General features: G+C 37.4%; 1 protein-coding gene across 1 annotated transcript in view; it reads left to right on the plus strand.

The window, feature by feature from the left end:
• Positions 1-19793, plus strand: part of PKHD1 (polycystic kidney and hepatic disease 1 (autosomal recessive)) — a 438226-nt gene that overhangs the window by 200895 nt on the left and 217538 nt on the right. The window contains exons 43-47 of the mRNA XM_014532447.1: positions 1387-1499; positions 2589-2694; positions 8612-8746; positions 15975-16110; positions 18854-19100. Of these exons, the coding sequence (XP_014387933.1) occupies positions 1387-1499; positions 2589-2694; positions 8612-8746; positions 15975-16110; positions 18854-19100 (737 nt within the window). The remainder of the gene's footprint in view (positions 1-1386; positions 1500-2588; positions 2695-8611; positions 8747-15974; positions 16111-18853; positions 19101-19793) is intronic.

Here is a 19793-nt window from a genome sequence, read left to right on the forward strand (position 1 = left end):
GTCAATGAGGAAAAAGGGGACATATGTAATACTTTCAACAATAAAGATACATTTTAAAAAAGAAAAGATATTAATATCCTCCTGGTAAAGATTGCCAAAGCATTCTTATTGTAATTAACCATGATTTTATATTTAGGTTGGTATTTCCATCAAAATTTGGAGATGGGATACTAGAAAGTAGGTGTGAATTATTTTGAGAGTACATACTTCCAGTCTAGACTGTAGACCAGGGTTTCTCCACTGTGGCAGTAGCACCATTTTGGGTCATGTAATTCTTTGCTATGAGAGGCTGCCCTGGTCACAACTCACTGAATGCCAATAGCTTCCCTCTACCTGAGTTGTGACCACCAAAAATGTCTTTAGAGGCTTCCAAATGCTCCCTGAGGAATAAAATCATCCAATTGACAGCCACCACTCTAGACTATGCCACCTCAAGATAAGTGGAGTCTTAGCAATGGCCCTGGTTCCTTGAAGTCACATTAGCATCTTCAATAGTAATTCACCTTCACATTCAGTGGTACCCAAAAGTCACTTTTGCTGAATACAATGTGGCAGATGAAACATGTGTTTAGAATTTTAAATGGCCTCAGAAAATTGGGGAAATGTTCAGAATCCAGAAGGGAATGGGTCCCTTGTCCACAGAGGAAGAAAATAGTTCCATAACTGAGCGGAAAATGAGGAGTGACTGGCTAACTACAAATATCAGGGTGAGAAAGCCTTGGAACCCATGGTGAAAAATAGCTAAAGCTAAGGAAACAGCACTGTTGATTATGTCAGGAAGTGCTGGCTGCCCCATCAGGTCCTGGCTGGTGCCTGCTGGCCAGGCTTCCAGTCTTAGTGCTGGCCCTTACTCACACTTCCCCAGAGACTGGCAACCTCCAGGGATTGGAGCATTGGGGTATTGGTTCCCCCTCTCGCACGAGGCAGGAGTTGAGTACTGGTGGTTTTAAAACAATTTATTTCATTTTTTTCTTCCATATTGACTTTGCTTGGTTCTGTGTGCATTGTGTGTGAGCGTGTGTGCACCCACATGTGTTGGTATTCCTGGTGGAACATGTATATGCTTGCATATACCAAAGAGCTTGGATTAGATTATGTAATTAAGTTTCTCACTGGACGTTTCCACTTTAACCTAAGAGTCCAGTTATTGAGGTGGGCAAATTACAGTCTAGTTGAGCTGCTTGGAAGAAGAGGAATGAGAACATTTTTGTTTCCTGGGAGAATATGGGGAATGGGTGAGTAAAGAGTAAATGAGTCCATAAAATGTCAACATACCTTGGCAGGAAGTGAAAGAAAAATCAGGATGAGCAGGTATATGAGACTTTATTTCCACTAACTTTGTTGTATGTGTAGTAACTATTATTTAATTATCCTTAATTTCCCTAGGGAAACGCAGTGTGTGATGCTGGTTTTGGCTACTTTTTCCATCTTGTGACCAACCAAACTTCACAAGCTCCACTTCTCTCCTTCACTGGGAATATTGCACATTCTTGTACAAGGTAACTTTAGGGAAATTAATCTACATATTGGGTATGAGGCTTATGGTTTAGTTTTTTTTTTTGTACAAAACTCCTGAGAGGGAATAACTTAACATTCATATGCGATTTGATGATGCAGCTGCAGACCATTTTGGATCATACAAGTTTGGTGGTGAAGGGAGGAAAATGGAGAAGGAAGTCACTTAAGAGGGCAGCAAGACAAGATGCACCTTTTGTGGCCAGAGGAGAATTCAATAGAGAGAGTAATTAAACTTCCAAGAGATAAGAAGCAACTGGTAACACAGAGTCCCTGGGAGGCTTGAGTGCCTGGGCTCAGGAACTGAGTGGGAAGAGGCTCTTGGAGAAGAGGCTCTTCACTTGTTACTGGCAGACTGTGAGATGAGAAGGAACTGTCCAAAGTCTTTGTTATGTAGAGGGTAATGTCATCCACTAAGGTCAAGGGCATGGGAAACAAGGTAGAGTAGGGAATTTGAGAATGGTGGGAAAAATACAAACTTCAGTCAGCCAGACCCTGATTCAAATCCTGACTTACTCCTACTGAATTGCTTATTTATTTTATTTATTTATTTATTTATTTATTTATTTATTTTTTAGAGTCAGATCCCTTATTTGTAAAATGGAAACATAATCTACATTGGAAGTTGGATGTGCCCATTAGAGCTTATGCAATGCACCTAAGAGAACACCTGGAATACAGTAGGAATTCAATAGTTGAAAGCTATAAATACTTATGATGATAATAGGATAGGAATAGTGCTATAATGGAAAATGAGAAGGATTAAGGACAATTGTTACGCCATGTTGAAGCTGAGGCAAGGATTAGTACACGTGTCATGAAATTATCATTAAGATTATGAAGTTTGTATCTAGCAGCTCTCATCAGTTCTGGGATATGAGGGAAGAAAGTACACAGAACCCTAAAATGGTAAGGCACTTCTGGGAAAAGAACAAAAGTTGGAGAGTATCCACTTTCCTAGCAAGGGGGAGAATTTATTCATTACTTTTACTTTGATATTTTCCAATGAGAAAAAAGTAGGGTGTTTGAAACACAGAAACTGACTAAATTCCACTCTTTGTTTCACTTTCTAGATATGGACTCTTTGTCTACCCTAAGTTTCAGCCACCTTGGGAAAATGACACTGGCCCCACCCTGTTCCAAAACTTCAGGGTTTGGGGAAGTGCAGGTGGTGTGCAGGTAAGTTTCTTTAGTTTTTTAATTTTTTATGAAAAATGTTGTTTTCTCATGTTGATTTATTGTACACTAGTAGCCCGGTGCACTGATTCATGCACCCATGGCCGAAGGTAGAATAGTGCTGCCCCACAAGGAATCAAGGAATCGGATTCCCTCCTCTCTGGTTCCAGGGTGTGTCACCTGAGAACCGCTGCTGACAAGTCACCGCAGCTTGGCAGCTCCTGCATTGAGTGTCTGCCTCCTGGTGGTCAGTACACATCATAGGTACACTGAGTTGGACAGTCACTTAGCCTTTTATATATATAGATTGCTATATAAAGGGAGATGAGTTGCTGCTGAGGGAAGCATTGTAATATCATCATAGTTTTAAGGAACCAACAGCATTATAGGTGTATGTGGAATAGTTGTTGATGAACAAATTACTAGTTACTAAGCAAGGGTTAGTTGACTTCCTTTATAGAGACTTTTAAGCAGCTGTAATAGAGAACAAAAGCATTAGTATCTAGATTTACCACCAGGAGGGATCATAAAAGTCATCTATTTCTCCCTTACCATGCCTATTTAGATATAAAAAAAAAAATAAAGCTCAGAAAGCAAATGAATTTGCTAATGGTCACATAGTTAGTGGCACAACCAGGTACAGAATCCAGACTCCATATGTTGTGCATTTGCTACCCTAATATCTTGGCTAATACATGTTTCAATCATAAGAAGAAGATCCTAGGACTGCTGAGAGCTGTTAGATAAAAACTTTATAATCTATCATTGGAACACAAAAATTCCAGTTCAAAGTGCTTTGCTTACTTTTATCAGTGAGTCAAATTTTCTTCTATTTTGTTCAAAAGGGAGAAAAGTTCACATTCAGTCTTTTATCTTTCATTATCACAGTGATTTCTTACATGTAAGCTTTGCTTGTTCATTGTTATCAGCAACATACAAAATCATCCAGCGTCACTATTTGGTGCCACACTGAGAACATTACATACATTTAGTCTCTGTCACTTAGAAATCTGGAGCATAAGCTGCAAACATAGATGAAGAAATATATTTACAGGGCACCCAGGAAACAGAATAAAAATGTAAAATTAAGTCACAATAAAAACGTTAGATATTTACTTTATATATCCAATAAGAGGAAGATAATTTTGAATGGGGAAAACCCCAAAACATATAATTAGGGTAGTTAACACAGGGATTGCCAATTATATTTAGTATTCTCATTTAGTTTTATAATGTTCATTGTTTTCCATAAGCACTATAAATGTAGGGGTGAGAATCTAGTAGAAACATTTGTTGAGTGCCCTCTTATGCAGAGAAGCAATCATGTCTTACAGAAGCTTAAATTCTATCTCCATGCTCTTGAATAACCTTGTTCTAGAGGAAATAACCTAATGAAACAAAAATATTAAAGGGAAATCATTAAAATCAGTTTTCTCAAGTTCTGTAACCAGAGTGCTGAATTCATGAAAAAAGTCTATCCTTAAAGATTAAACTCTTGTGCACTAAAAGTCCAGATAATGAGAATGCTTTTGGAACTTCACTTTTATGAGTAAAGTAAAGGAAAGTAATTAAAAGGAAAGTAATTAAAGTAACTTCCCCCAGAACAATCTGAAAAAAATAAGGTGGACCTACACTTTCTTATTTCAAAACATACTATAAAGCAATAGTACATTTAGATAGTGTGGTATTGGCACAAAGATAGAAATATAGTTCAATAGAATAGAATTAAGTCCGGAAATAAACCATACTATGGTCAACTGATTTCTGACAAGGATGCCAAGACCAATCAATGGAGGAAATAATAATCTTTTCAACAAATGGCGCTGGAACAAATAGAGAGACACATGCAAAGGATTTAAACTGGATCTTTTCATCATACTATTAACAAAAATTAACTCAAAATGCTCCAAAAACCTAAACGTTAGAGCAAAAAAATTATAAAACTGATAGAAGAAAACAAAGGAGTAAATCTTTATGATTTTGGATTAAGCAACAGATCCTTGGATATGACACCAAAAGAAAAAGGAACAAAAGAAAATAAGATAAGTTTAACTTTATCAAAATTAAAAATGTATGTTTCAATGGATCCCATTAAGAAGTGAAAATACAGCCGATGGAATGGGAAACAGTATCTGCAAGTCATATATGAAAAGGGCTTATATCTAGAATAAATAGAGAATTCTTATGATAAAAATATAAATAACCCAATTAAAAAATGAGCAAAGACATTTCCCCAGCGATTCACAAATGGCCAATATGCATATGAAAATATGTTCAACATAATCAGTTATTAGAGATGCAAAACCACAGTGAGATACGACCACTTCATACCCTGATGGCTAGAATATAAGTGGTAAGTGTTGGCAAAGATTTTGAGAAATTGGAACTGTGAGAAATGCTCACTTGTTTAAATTCAAATAACAGACTCAGAGACAGAAGTATGGCGAAAACGAGACTTATACGTTCTCAAGAGCAGGTGTCTATCCAGTTGTACAGGGACACCCGGGACAGTGAACACAGCCCATTTATTCAGTCCCTCCTCTGCTTCATCATTGTCTGAGTACTATGGGGTCACCTGTTTCCTCATACGTTGCCTAAGTCTTACTGTCTCCCATTGAGCCATTCAAAAAAAAGTTGGGCCGAGGCCCTTTCTAGTTGCCTCCACCATGATGCTGGACCACATCCACAGCTCCTTGCTCTTACATCCTCGTCCCTCCCTACATTCTGTTTGCCCTGGGGAAACGCAGCAACCATTTCCATCAAAAGCCGGCCATGCTAGAGGTGGATCACAGAGGCCCATTTCCTACGGAACCTTCATACACTGCTGGTGAGAATTTAAAATGGTCTAGATGCTTTGGAAAACAGCCTGGCAGTTTCTCAAGTGATTACCAAAGATACCATATGATCCATTAATTTTACTCCTAGGTATATATCAAAGAAAAATAAAATCATATATCCTCACAGAAACATATACACAAATGTTTATAGCAGTGTTATTCATAATAGCTAAAAGGTGGACAAATGGATAAATATAGTATGGTACCTTAAGACAGTGGAATAATATCAGCCATAAAATGAATGAAGTACTATACTGCAACATGGATGAACCTTGAAAACATTATGTAAGGAAAAGAAGCCAGTCACAAAGCCCACATACTATGTGATTCCACTCATATGAAAGACCAGAAGAGAGAAATCTATAGAGACAGAAAGAGGATTAATGGTTGCTCAGGGCTAAAGGATATGGTGTTTCTTCTTGAAGTGAAAATGTTCTGAAATTGAGTCTGGTGATAGTTGCACATATCTGTGAATGTACTAAAACCTTTTAATTGTAAACTTTTAATAGGTGAATTGTATGGTGTGTGTATATTAATAAAGCTGTTAAAAAAGAAAAAAAACAACAACAACCTCTTCTGTACATAGCCATGTAAACTCAAATGTTCCCTCTTCCTATCCGTGTGACCTTAGGCAAATTCCCTATTTCTTTCTCATTCGTAAAATGCAAATAGTTATAGAACCTAAATGATAAGGTTGTTTTGTGAGTGAGATAAGTGCCTGCATATAAAGTGCCTAGAAAAGTGCCCCAGTCTTGCTGGGTGTATAATAATAACTGTTGTTAATAAACAGTGTTGGGTGGTGATAGAGCGATGTTGATAATAATGATGACTCTGGAAATGGTAACATTTAGAAGTGCCTTCTGCATCATAAGAAGCACATTGTTTTAAAATTTCTTAAACTTTCATTATTAGATAGTTTTCATTATTGTCAGACTGTATTCTTGTCATTAGACATAAGTGTCTTATATATAGATACTTAAACAGAATATTCCAGCAGGTAAAATTTCTACTGTGAGTAAATATAAATTTATATCTATTTGATGATCTTGATAGCTAATATTTTTGTATATTTTCTCAGTTAATCATCTTAACCTTTGGGGGAAGCATTATTATTATCCTCCTTTTGTAGATAAGAAAACTCACTGGGTTAGGAGCAGTCTGCGGTGTTTACCTATGCCACCATCTTGGTCTCTCTCCTAAAACCTTTTAATTGTAAACTTTTAATAGGTGAATTGTATGGTGTGTGTATATTAATAAAGCTGTTAAAAAAGAAAAAAAACAACAACAACCTCTTCTGTACATAGCCATGTAAACTCAAATGTTCCCTCTTCCTATCCGTGTGACCTTAGGCAAATTCCCTATTTCTTTCTCATTCGTAAAATGCAAATAGTTATAGAACCTAAATGATAAGGTTGTTTTGTGAGTGAGATAAGTGCCTGCATATAAAGTGCCTAGAAAAGTGCCCCAGTCTTGCTGGGTGTATAATAATAACTGTTGTTAATAAACAGTGTTGGGTGGTGATAGAGCGATGTTGATAATAATGATGACTCTGGAAATGGTAACATTTAGAAGTGCCTTCTGCATCATAAGAAGCACATTGTTTTAAAATTTCTTAAACTTTCATTATTAGATAGTTTTCATTATTGTCAGACTGTATTCTTGTCATTAGACATAAGTGTCTTATATATAGATACTTAAACAGAATATTCCAGCAGGTAAAATTTCTACTGTGAGTAAATATAAATTTATATCTATTTGATGATCTTGATAGCTAATATTTTTGTATATTTTCTCAGTTAATCATCTTAACCTTTGGGGGAAGCATTATTATTATCCTCCTTTTGTAGATAAGAAAACTCACTGGGTTAGGGGTAAAATATGTGCTCATGTCACACAGCTAAGAATTGCTGGATCCCAACTTAGGCAATCTGACCCTTCTGTATGTATGTTAATAAAAATTGAGAAAAATACCCTCTCCTCATCATGTATCATAAATGCAGAGTGATTCTTTTAGAGGAGGGAGAGCAAGATGAGAACACATTATGAAAGCTGTATTTATACTATAAATAGGGACTTTTTTGCTATTAGGTGTTGATTTCCTTTAGTAATTACCAGGTTCTCCAGTTAATGCCAGATGTTAGCTGTTTTTAAATATGAGTTATTTGCCAGAACTTGAGATACCTGTAATTGAGTAACAATTGTGACAAGATCATACCTATTTTACTTAAGTAAAGCTTTGTATCTTCAAAAATCTATCATTTTATAAGTTATTGGTGCATTCAAAATGGGAAATGCAAGCTATTTAATTCTTGAAAATTCTAGCATAAAGCACAATACTATGATAAATCAAGGCTACCTTGGCCTTAATTAATAGGAAACTTTCACTTTAAAGATATAAAGGCAACCATGACCCTATTTAATGAATAAGGAATGATTCTGTTAGGTTAATTGTTAGTCCTGATCACCACCCTGGTTTAAAGATGGTTGAATGAGGCCTAAGGAGAAGTTAGATATCTTTTCCAAGATCACCTAGTTCGTTAATATCAGTGCTAGGTGAAAATGAAGGGTTCTGTACCACAAATTACTGGGATTCTTTCAACTTTATTAATCTAATTTTGTTAATACTTGATCCCAGTTTGGGCCTGCCAACATAACCTGTCATAAATATATGTTCACAGAACGTATTTTGAGTCTGTAGTCATGTTCAATTACTTATTTCACATTTACAATTTTCTGACAATATTAGTTAATATATACTACTGAAGAAAATGTTAAATACTGGGGTTCTTGGATGCTATATTTTTCTCCACTAATTTTGTGTAATTTGGAAATGGCAAGTTTATTTTAGAAATGTGAAGAATTCACATTGACCTTTTTAATGTGTCAATTATTATGAGGAGAAATGAAAAGTATAGAGGGGGTGTTACTAGAGAGGACTAGTTAGTGCTGACCTCACGGCAACTTTGGGATGTCTGTGCAGATATCGATGGGCAAAAGCATGCTTATTTATACTTAATTAATAAATCTGCAAGCAAAGCCAAGCCTGAGAACTATCCATAACATATGCTGATTTTTTTAAACAGATTTTTAGAAGTAGCAATCTTCACCTGAAAAACTTCCAGGTTTATTCATGCAGAGATTTTGGAATTGATATCTTGGAAAGTGATGCAAAAACTTTAGTTACTGACAGCTTATTCCTTGGTCATTTTGCTCACCAGGTAAGTACCTAAGTGTGGTTGTTTTAGCTGTCCATCAACAGCATCTTATGTGATGGGCTCCCTGGTGACCCAGGATATGTAATTTTAATAGCATTCTTCAGTGAATCTTAATATTTAACTGGTAAAAGTTAGAGGAGCTTTTTATTTGTAACAGTGGTAGTATTTATAATAAAATTCAAATATATCCAAGGATTCAATGTTATAAGTTAATATAAATCATAAAAGTCATGAGTAGCTTGCAGAATTTTCATTTGGTTGCAATGTAGCATTATTATCCATACCAATTAAATAATACATCTAATAATTTTAAGTTAGTTTATTCTAACCTCACAATAATTATAGAATAGCATGATTTCATATTGTCTCTCTGCATCGTGGTTTGCCAAGTTTCTACAGCAACATTTTGTTCATAGGGTCCTTACTACTCTATTTAGGGTGCCCCCCCAAAATAGGTAATATAAATTTACATTGTTTACTATAGTGTACTACCTCTTATGTGACTCCCTAATACTTCCTTAAGTGTGGTGTTAAAGAACAAAATTCAACAAAGTAAATTTGAAGATCTAATTGGCTTTATTACGCGATTCATGAACAGGGAAGTATCCTAAGTAAAGAAAGCTCTGACTGGTTGTACAAAACACAAGGTTTTTAGAGGCAAAAGGGTGTGGCAGGGGAGTTCTCCCTCCACCTCCCTCCACTTTATTTTATTTTTCCCATCTCCATTTATCCACTTTATACCTGTCCATGAGCGCTCGCTCTCTCTCGCTCTCTCTCTCTCTCTCTCTTTAAAAATATATTTTTATTGATTTTTTGCAGAGAGGAAGGGAGAGGGATAGAGAGTTAGAAACATCGATCAGATCCCTCCTGCACACCTCCTACTGGGGATGTGCCCACAACCAAGGTACTTGCCCTTGACCAGAATTGAACCTGGGACCTTTCAGTCCGCAGGTCAACGCTCTATCCACTGAGCCAAACTGGTTAGGGCTCTTCTCTATTTTTCGTTTGCTCAATCAACCCCGCCTCCCTCCCAACACACACAGGGGAGTTCTTAGCAAAGGAAACGAAAGGATTATTTATAAACCAGGTCATCTTTGGCGGAGGGAAGGGCAGTGGTTTTACCAAGCAGATTTTGCCTCACCAGTGATGCTCAGGAAACTTCAGACTGATTAGTTTAACATTCCATTCCTGAGAGAGGCTGAAACTGCAGTTCGGTTAATTATTAGCTTTGGTTTGGTGACTTGGCTAAGCAAAAGTGACTCCATCTTGGCCTGTTGTCTCTCTCTCTTTCTCTCTCTTTTTTTTAACTGTGGATTTCTACATGATAAACATAAAGACTGTAGATCACGTCTGTGGCACTGCAAGGCCAGGATACCACACTGTAGATGAGGCAAAGAGTTCCTCCCAGAAGAGAAGTACCTCTTCTCCTCCAGGGAAGCCCATGGTTCCCATTGGTCTCAGTAAGGCTTCAGACCTATAGTGGGTCCCCTCAGTCCTTGTTTTGAAAGAGGTACATGCATATGCATTGCCATAATAATCGCAGATGGAAGGGAACTAAGGTACTTCTGAGAACCAGGGAAAGAGCATTCTCTTTAGTTTGTTCCTGAATTCGTTGGCCAGTTGAAATTTAAATGATAATTATTGATTTTTGTACTTCCCTTTGAAATTACTTCATAGCTCTAGATATAAATATTAAGATTTAAAAAATCCTTTGGTTTCTACATTTTTCTATGTTTAATTCTCAAACTTAGTTAAATCTCTTTTGAACCATCCTTTCCATGAGGGAAATATCTGCCAGTTTTTCCTTTTCTCTGAAAGAATTACCACCTTGAGAAATGATTTTTTTAGACTGCATAGTTTCCAACAGAAGATGGGACTCAGATTTAGATTCTGATATACCATAGTTCAAAGGCTCTTAAATGTTTCCAAAATAACCTTCGAGGAGATGCTAAAAACCAAATGTCCATCAAGCTGAGTAACTGTCCTGGTAAATTAATGTCACAACATCTTTTTTTTAAAATATATTTTATTGACTTTTTACAGAGAGGAAGAGAGAGAGATAGAGAGTTAGAAACATCGATCAGCTGCCTCCTGCACACTCCCCACTGGAGATGTGCCTGCAACCAAGGTACATGCCCTTGACCGGAATCGAACCTGGGACCTTTCAGTCCGCAGGCTGACGCTCTATCCACTGAGCCAAACCGGTTACGGCGGTGTCACAACATCTTAATTGATGCTAAGTAGACATCATAATCAATGGGTGAGTGACATAAATTAAGAGACAAATTTTGACAAAAGGATGGTTATCATGAGATAATAAAAATAATCATATCCCTGAGACGGGATTCACTGGGACTGCATTACAGCTCAGGGCCTCTTAGTCTCCTAACAAGTAAGTGCAGGACAAATGCCCCTGGATGGGAAATGTCAAACACTCGGTTCCAGGGGAGATCTAGATCCTGGTTAGACATCCAGATATTAAAACCATGTCATTTTAGAGCTAAATTTCCAGGGGAGATCTAGATCCTGGTTAGGCATCCAGATATTAAAACCATGTCATTTTAGAGCTAAATATTACCGAAGTGTTAATCTAATTAGAACTCTTGAATTTACAGGTGAAGAAATAGGGGCTTTAGGAAATCCAGTGAAAGCCCAAGATCTATGCCTATTAGTGTGGAGGTGGGACCACCTGGATGGCCTCCCACTTCTGATCAAATACTTTCTCAGTTACACATGGAAAATAGCTTTGACAATGATCATGCATTAGTACCTATTTCAGTATTTCCTGATGTGTTTTCCATGGAAGGCTAGCCCCAAGAGAGGGTAAGAAAAGGAAATTCTTAGGTTAATAACAGTTAGGGTATGCTGTTTATCACACCTCTCATGCCCTGAATTTCACATCATATTTTAACACATTAAAGGCTCTGCAGAGCCTAGGGTGAAAAACAAACAAGAGCCATATCTCTGAATCTTTATTTAACACAATAATGTTTAGATTTATTTGGGAACCTTTTATTGACATAAGAAACCGTGTCAGTTGTTTTAAAAAAAGGAGAGACTTGACCTCTGTGGTTGTGGAACTGGTGTTAGCCTCCAACTTCTGTGCCTGCCATTTCTTTAAATATTAAGAATTTCTGAGAATTTGGCCTATTATTCTTAGACATTCCACCCACATATAATTGGTGGCACACAATTATCAGTGAATCATATTCTAAAACAAACAATAGTTTCTGAAGGCCTTGTTATTATTGGAAAGAATTTTATTATTTTTTGGCCTCTAACTAGCATATCTATAATAATTAAAGCGTAATATGCTGATTAGACCAGACGTCCTTCTGGACAAAGCCCCGGCTGCTAGGGAAGCCCGGGTCCTGGGTGCCAGAGGGAAGTCGGTGCTAGCAGCCAGGAGAAGGGAGGCCTACTCTTACACGAATTTTGTGCATCGACCTCTAGTTAGTGCATATGTTGGTACTCTCACACCCAACATTACCTTTATATTGAGATGAGTAGAATAATTTCCAGTGAGGGTGGCTTTAATATACAAGACAAACTGATGCACTCTATCATCACTATACTGTCCATCCTAGTTTGGTTGTGCAATTTGTTTAAACTGGTTGTCCTAGCATTTATCCAACTAGCACCCCCTTTCAAACTTTCAAAAATGTTCTGCTTTGGATATATATTATGCTCACCCTGCTTTTGAAAGTATCTGTAGGATGCTTGCCTTTTTGTTGTTATTGTAATTAATTTGAGCAGATGATACTACTTTTAAAAATATCTTATTCAGACAGATGCTAATGGGCTTAGTTAATTTTTCCTCCTATTTCTCTAGGGATCCCTTCTCATTTTCACTGGTGGATTTGTCTTCCTCAATTTAGACCTTTCATTTTTTTATTTCTCTAAAGTCTGTTGTAGGTGCCCTTCTCTTCTCAATATACTTGCTCTCCCTGGGAGAAATCTCATTTTCTCTAGTGATTTCAATTACCATCCGCACACTGATGTCTCCCATACATTTGCATTTATTTCTACCATCTCATTTTGTGCTTTCAGTTCGCAATGCTTTCTTTGTCTCCACTTTTTAAACTTGATTTGTCTTGCATTGAGTAGTGTCATATTCATTTTACAGTTATTCATTTTACAGTTATTCATTCTGTATAATTATGTTCATTATTGGATTTAAATTTTTAACATGCCTGCTTGTCTTAAAATCTAAATTACATCAGCACTGTTAAACTTTACCTGAGCAATGCAAGGACTTCAAACACTTTTCTTTCTTTACCTTCACATCTAGTGTTTTACTTTTCTGTAGTATTTTGTCCCACTGAATAAAATAAAAGTTTTATAGAAATATAATATTAATGGAGAAAGGTACAGAAATCACAAGCAAAGATCTCAATGGATTTTTAAAAAGCAAAAATCATGTGCATAGCACCCTGTCAATAATAGAACATTACCACTTCCTCTGAAGCCCCTCATGCCTCCTCTCATTTAACCCAACCCCCGAACCCCTGCCTGAAGAGGGACATTATTCAGACTTCTATAGACATAGATTGGTTTCAGATCTGTTTTTGAAGTTTATATAAATGGAATCATAGAGCAAAGTAGCTCTGTAGTGTCTGGTTTCCTTGGCACGACACTATGTCTACAAGATTCATTCATTTTTTATGTTATAATACTTTATTCTTCTAATTGCTATGCAGTTTTCTACTTTATGACTGTACCACAGTTTTGTGTTTTTTTTTTTTAAAAAAAGCTATATTGCTCTTGATAGACATTTGATTATTTGCAGTTTGGGGTCATTACAGATGAAGTGTTATGAACAATCTTCGATGTCTCTATATGTGCATGCACTTCTGTTGAATATATGTAAAGTTGTAAACTGCTGGCTCAGAGGATGTCCCTCCAGCTCTAGGGGATAATGCCAAACAGTAGTCCCAAATGTTCACACTTGTACTAGCATGCAGGTGAGGAGTTTCACAGCTACATCCTGGTATTTCTCTTGACCAGTATCCTGGATAGTTTCTCCATGTCTCCCCATTATTGAAACTCTTGCTCCTAACTCCCACCTCTTCCTCCTTTCTGATTTAAGCCCTCATTTATTAGAGTGTAGCCTATAGTAACTTTCTTAACAAATTAAGGGTCTATGGAAGGTAAAGGTTTTGAGCTACAAATGGAGAACCCCTTATTAGTAGGTTGTCAGTTATAGAATACCGGGTTAAGTTCATTTTTTAATTGTTATTTTGAAGGCAATGTTTCAGTATCTTCTAGCTTCTAGTTTTGAGGTTGAATAGTTTTAAGGTCCTCTAATTCTAGGTCTTTTAAAAAAAATATGTTTTTATTGATTTTTAAATAGAGGAAAGGAGAGGGAGAGAGAGAAGAAACGTTCTCGAGGGAGAAACATTGATTGGCTGCCTCCTGCATGCCCCTTACTGGGGATTGAGCAGCAACCCTGGCATATGCCCTGACCGGGAATCAACTGGGGACCCCTTGGGTCATGGGACGATGCTCAATCCACTGCCACACCGTCTGGGCTAATTCTAGGTCTTTTATGTGTAATCTTTTAGTTTCTTTTTTGGATGTTTTTAGGATATTGTCTTTGTTCCTGATGTTTTGCAACTTCAATATGATGTACCTTGTGTGGCTTTTTGTCCTATCCATGGTGTTAGGCACTGGATGAGAACTTTCAGTCTTATTTCTTTGAGAATTTTATAAATTCTCTCCTCTTTATTTTCCTTTTTTGAAAACTATCATTATTTGGATATTTGGACCTCCTAAATTGGCTTTCTAATCTTAAGTTTTGCTGATTTCCCAACTGTATTTTTATTCTACTTTCTAGGCTATCTTGTCATTTTTTTCTTACTGAATTTGTTATTTCTGCTCTCCTGTTTTCATTCTCTTTTCCTTTCTGACTCCCACCTCCTTTCCTTTGGCTGCTTCTTCTTGTTTCATGGATATAGTCTATTTATTTCTCTGTGGTTATTGATGGTGATATTTTAAGTTTTCTCCTGATTTCTATACTGCCTTTTTCTCCACTGTTTTTCTTTTGTTTGTTTCTATCACTCTTTCCGGTTGGAAGTCTCTGAAAATTTCTGCTAATCCTCAAATGTACAGTGGAACACTAACATCTTGATTAGATGGAGTTTGCTGAAGAAATTTTGTGGTTAAATCCTGGAAGCAATTTTTTTTTAGGTTTTTAAATTTTAATTTTTTTATTAACATACATTAAATATAAAATGTATATGACTTTTTTGTAGTTGTCGTTAATCCTTACCCCAGGATATTTTCCCCACGGACTTTTTAGAGAGAGTAGAAGGAAGAAGGAGAAACACAGAGAGAGAAACATCAATGTGAGAGAGACATATCGATTGGTTGCCTCTTGCACACGACCAGGGTCGGAGCCTGTAGCTGAGGTACTTGCCCTTGACCAGAATTGATCCTGGGACCCTTCAGTCTGTGGGCTGACACTCTATCCACTGAGCCAAACCAGCGAGTGCCTGTCTTTTTTTTGATGTACAATGTCTGGTTTTTAACATATGTATAGACTGGTGTAACCACCTCCACCACAATCAAGATGCAGAACAATTGCATCAACCTCATAAACTTCTTCCAGCTCCGTCTTTGTAGCCATGTCCTCCTCTCACATCAACCCCTGGGAATCACTCATCTATTCTCTGTCTTTTCAACAATCATATAAAAGGAACCAGATAGTTTGAAACCTTTGGCACATACCCTCACCCCCCTTGTGTCTGTGTCTATTGGTTATGCTTATATACATGCATACAAACCCTTCGGTTGATCTCTACATCCTTCCTCCACCCTCCCCTGCCTTCCCTCTGAGGTTTGACAGTCTTGAACATAATTTTCATTTCTCAAAGGTAAACACCTAGGAGTTGAATTACTAGGCCGCATGATAAGGGTATGTTTAACTGGATCAGAAACTGCCAAACTATTTTCCACAGTGACTGTGCCATTTTGTGCTCCCACCAGCAATATATGAGAATTTTAGTTGTTCCTTATCCTTATTAGCATTCGGTATCATCACAATTTTTTACTTATCATTCTCATAAAAATACAGTGTATTTTATGGTGATCCTTTGTCGTGTATATGACTTGTATTTTCTCCCAGTCTGTAGCTTGTCTTTTTATTCTCTTAATTGTTTCTATTTGTGCATTACGAATTGTACTAGTTCTCTTCTTTTTCTTCCCTTCTTTTCCCCCTTGTGAATCATAGGGAAGCCTGTGTATGTCAGCAGGGATCAAAACTCCCAAAAGATGGGAACTGATGGTATCTAACACAACTTTTGTTAATTTTGATCTCACTGGCTGCGTGTCCATCAGAACCTGTTCGGGCTGTTCCCGAGGACAGGGTAAGTTGATTGAACAGATAAGACAAACAGTAAATAAGGCCAACACTCAAGTAAATATGATAAATAGTGGCAAAGCCTTGTGACTCATTATTTCTTTCAGTTATAAAATTGCATCAGTAGAAACTGCTGCTCAAATCCCCTAAAATAAATCCTAGAGGAGGCCAGGTATGCTCAATAGGGCTCCTGTAGCTCCCCATTCGTCTATTACCCTATTATTAGTGTTTCTGCTGGACTCTGAGCCTCACAAAGGCCGGGATTATGTCTCTTCTCACAGTCTTATCATTAGTACCTAGTAGCCTGTGCCTAAAAGGCTCATTGATTAAATTAATGGGTAAAGATGAATGGATAGACATATGAATATAAACTAACATATATGCAATCTTTACTGAAGGAGCCAGAACTTAGTACTTTATGTTTTCAGCAGCCCAAGGTTTGTTGTATGCACAAAGAGAAGCATAGGAATTTTTGTTCAGTTGTTAACCACATCTCAGAGGTGGTGAGAAATACCTTGGAGGACTCATGGGCTAAGGTGAAAAGGAGTGGGGAGCAATCTAGTTGATTTGATCTTTGTAAACAGCCAAACCAAGTAATTCAAGTAAATATGCTCTTGTGGTTTGAATCACCAATTTAGATAATTGTTTGTTTTTTTAATTAAATGAATAATCAGCAAGTCTCCACTTTACTTTTATTTTTTCCTTCTGAATAAGCAGAGCCAAAGACTGTTTTTATTTGGGTGGCATCTGACTTAAATTTGTAAATAATAGGAATAAAAATAACTTAGGACATTCACTTCAAATCACAACTCTTCAGTTTTTTAAAGCTTCATTGTTTTGTATCATTTATAAGACACTGAAAAAAGCACTCTGTTCCTTATTAGCTCTAATTCCTTCTTACTGCATAATCTTGCTAAGTCATACTGTTTGTTTAAAAACTGTCTATTCCAGGTTTGTTTAAGGAACTGGGGCGTACAAAGATGAAAAACACATAGCTCTTCTCTTCCAGGAGCTCTTAATCTAGGCCCAAAAGTAAATGTTTAATCTAGTCTCTGTACTAGAGTGTGATGAGTATAATCCTAGAAAACTGAACAAGGTCAGTGAAAAGAGCAAGGAAGGAGGTCAGGTGAGATTTCATAGAAGTGACTCTTTTATTTTTAAAAAATATTTTTTAAAAATTGATTTTAGAGAGAAAGGAAGTGAGAGGGAGAAAGAGAAACATCTATTGGATGCCTTCTGCATGCCCCCTACCAGGGATCAAGCCAGTAACCTGTGCTTGTGCCCTGGCTGGGAATTGAATCAACGGCATTTTGAGGCATGAAATAATGCTCAGCCAACTGAGCCACACCGGCCAGGGCCATAGAGATGACTCTTAAGCAGGGTTTTGAAAGGTGAATGGATATTTGCAAGATAGACTGCCGAGAAGAGTTTCTAAGTATTAAGAATAGCATATGCAAAAAATTAAAATCCCAATAGGACTGAATTGTAGTTTCAGGTGGTTGTGGTATGAGATGAACTTTAGAAGTTGCCAGAAGTTAATCACGGAGTCTTGAATGCGGGACTTAATTCACTGCATGGACTCCACTGGGATGCCGAGTGAAAGCATCAGGGCTTCTATTTCTCTGTATCTTATTCTTTTTTATTTTCCTTTTTGTCTATTTCACAATGTACATAATGAAGACGTATAGTCACATATGTACAGAGAGATACGTGCTTAGTGTAAAGATTTTAATGACAGGGCTGTGTGATTTAGAAGACCACTGCCATAGTTCCTTCCTGGACAACCGGACTAGTGGCAGTTCTGACAGATCACATGGAGGTGGTGTGAGAGACAGACTGCTGAGAAGTATAGCTCTAGAGCAGTGGTTCTTAACCTGTGGGTCGCGACCCCTTTGGGTGTCGAACGACCCTTTCACAGGGGTCGCCTAAGACCATCGGAAAACACATATATATAATTACATATTGTTTTTGTGATTAATCACTATGCTTTAATTATGTTCAATTTGTAACAATGAAATTGGAGGTCACCACAACATGAGGAACTGTATTAAAGGGTCGTGGCATTAGGAAGGTTGAGAACCACTGGTAGAGCTAATACTTAAAAAGTGTGTTACTATTACTCTTTGTGCACATGATTGAAAGTTGCTTTTGAGGGTAAATCTTTCAAGTATAAACCTCAGAAGAGGTGGGGTTAAACTCACCACAGAAGAACTGGAGCAGACAGGTGGAAAGACTAAACCAAGACACCTTTAGTAGTTAGTAATTAGTAAGTTAGTGTTCCATGTCTCTATTTCCCACTAGAACGGTTTCTCACCCTTGGCACTATTGGTATTTTGGGCTGGATAGTTTTTTGTTGTGGGGACTATCTTGTGCATTGAGGAAGTTAATCAGCATTCCTCCCTCTACCCACCAGATGTCAATATCACTGCCATCTACGTAATTGTGACAGCCCCAAATGATTCCAAATAGGGCCAGATGTCCCCTGGAGGGCAAAATGACCCCTGGTTGAGAATCACTGCCCTAAAATACAGACTATATGAAGGCAGTATCATATTGCTCTTGTTTTCCACTGTGTCTCCAGTACATATCACAGAGCCTGGCATACACTAAGCACTCATGATTTTTTTTTCTTGAACAAAACTGTATAAATACGCAATTTAAAGTACTGAATATATCCCAGCAAATTCAGCTGCCATTTGTTATAATAACCTTCTGTGCCTTATCTAACACTCTTATCTTCCATTTTATAGGTGGATTTACTGTGAAGACCAACCAGTTAAAGTTTACAAACTCTCCCAACGTAGTAGCATTTCCATTTCCTCATGCCGCAATTTTGGAAGACGTGGATGGGTCTCTGTCTGGGAAAAATGGAAGTCACATTCTTGCTTCTATGGAAACCCTCTCAGATTCTTGTTTGGTCAGTGCCAGATTCAGTCAGATTGTCCCTGGCAGTGTCTGTGGGGAAGATGTTTTCTTTCATCGTATGTCTATTGGATTGTAAGTTGAATTAACATTACTTTTCAGTTTAGCAATGAGCATGCATGTATCATTCAGGCTGCTAAGGTTTATACACTTGATCTTAGCCAAAAGGCCGAGAAGTGATGTTGAGGTTTATAAAAGGGAAATTGTTTCCTAGATTCTATTTTAAGTATTTAGTTCTACATAAGTGATGGTGAATAATTTTGACAGCTGTCAAATCATACGTTTATGATTATGGTAGTTTTAGACTGATTCAAATGGCAGCTAACTTTCAATATCACTGGACCAGAACTCATAGTTCATGACCTCTTATTGACATTTTGAGCTAATAGCTTCCTCTTGAAAAGATTTGCAACCAACAGAAAATTTGACATGTATTTAAATTAATATATTTTTATTGATTTCAAAGAGGAAAGGAGAGGGAGAAAAAGATAGAAACAACAATGATGAGAGAGAAACATCCATTGGTTGCCTCCTGTACGTCACCTATGACCCACAACCCACAACCTGGGCATGTGCCCTGACTGGGAATTGAACCGTGACCTCCTGGTTCATGGGTCGATACTCAACTACTGAGCCACAATGTCTGGGTGAAATGTACTGAAATTAAAAATATTATTAAAGCCCTAGCCAGCTTGGCTCAGTGGATAGAGCATCAGCCTGCAAACTGAAGGGTCCCAGGTTCGATTCCGGCCAAGGGCACATGCCTGG

Source organism: Myotis brandtii, unplaced genomic scaffold (genome assembly GCF_000412655.1).
Source record: "Myotis brandtii unplaced genomic scaffold, ASM41265v1 scaffold893, whole genome shotgun sequence".
NCBI lineage: Eukaryota > Metazoa > Chordata > Mammalia > Chiroptera > Vespertilionidae > Myotis > Myotis brandtii.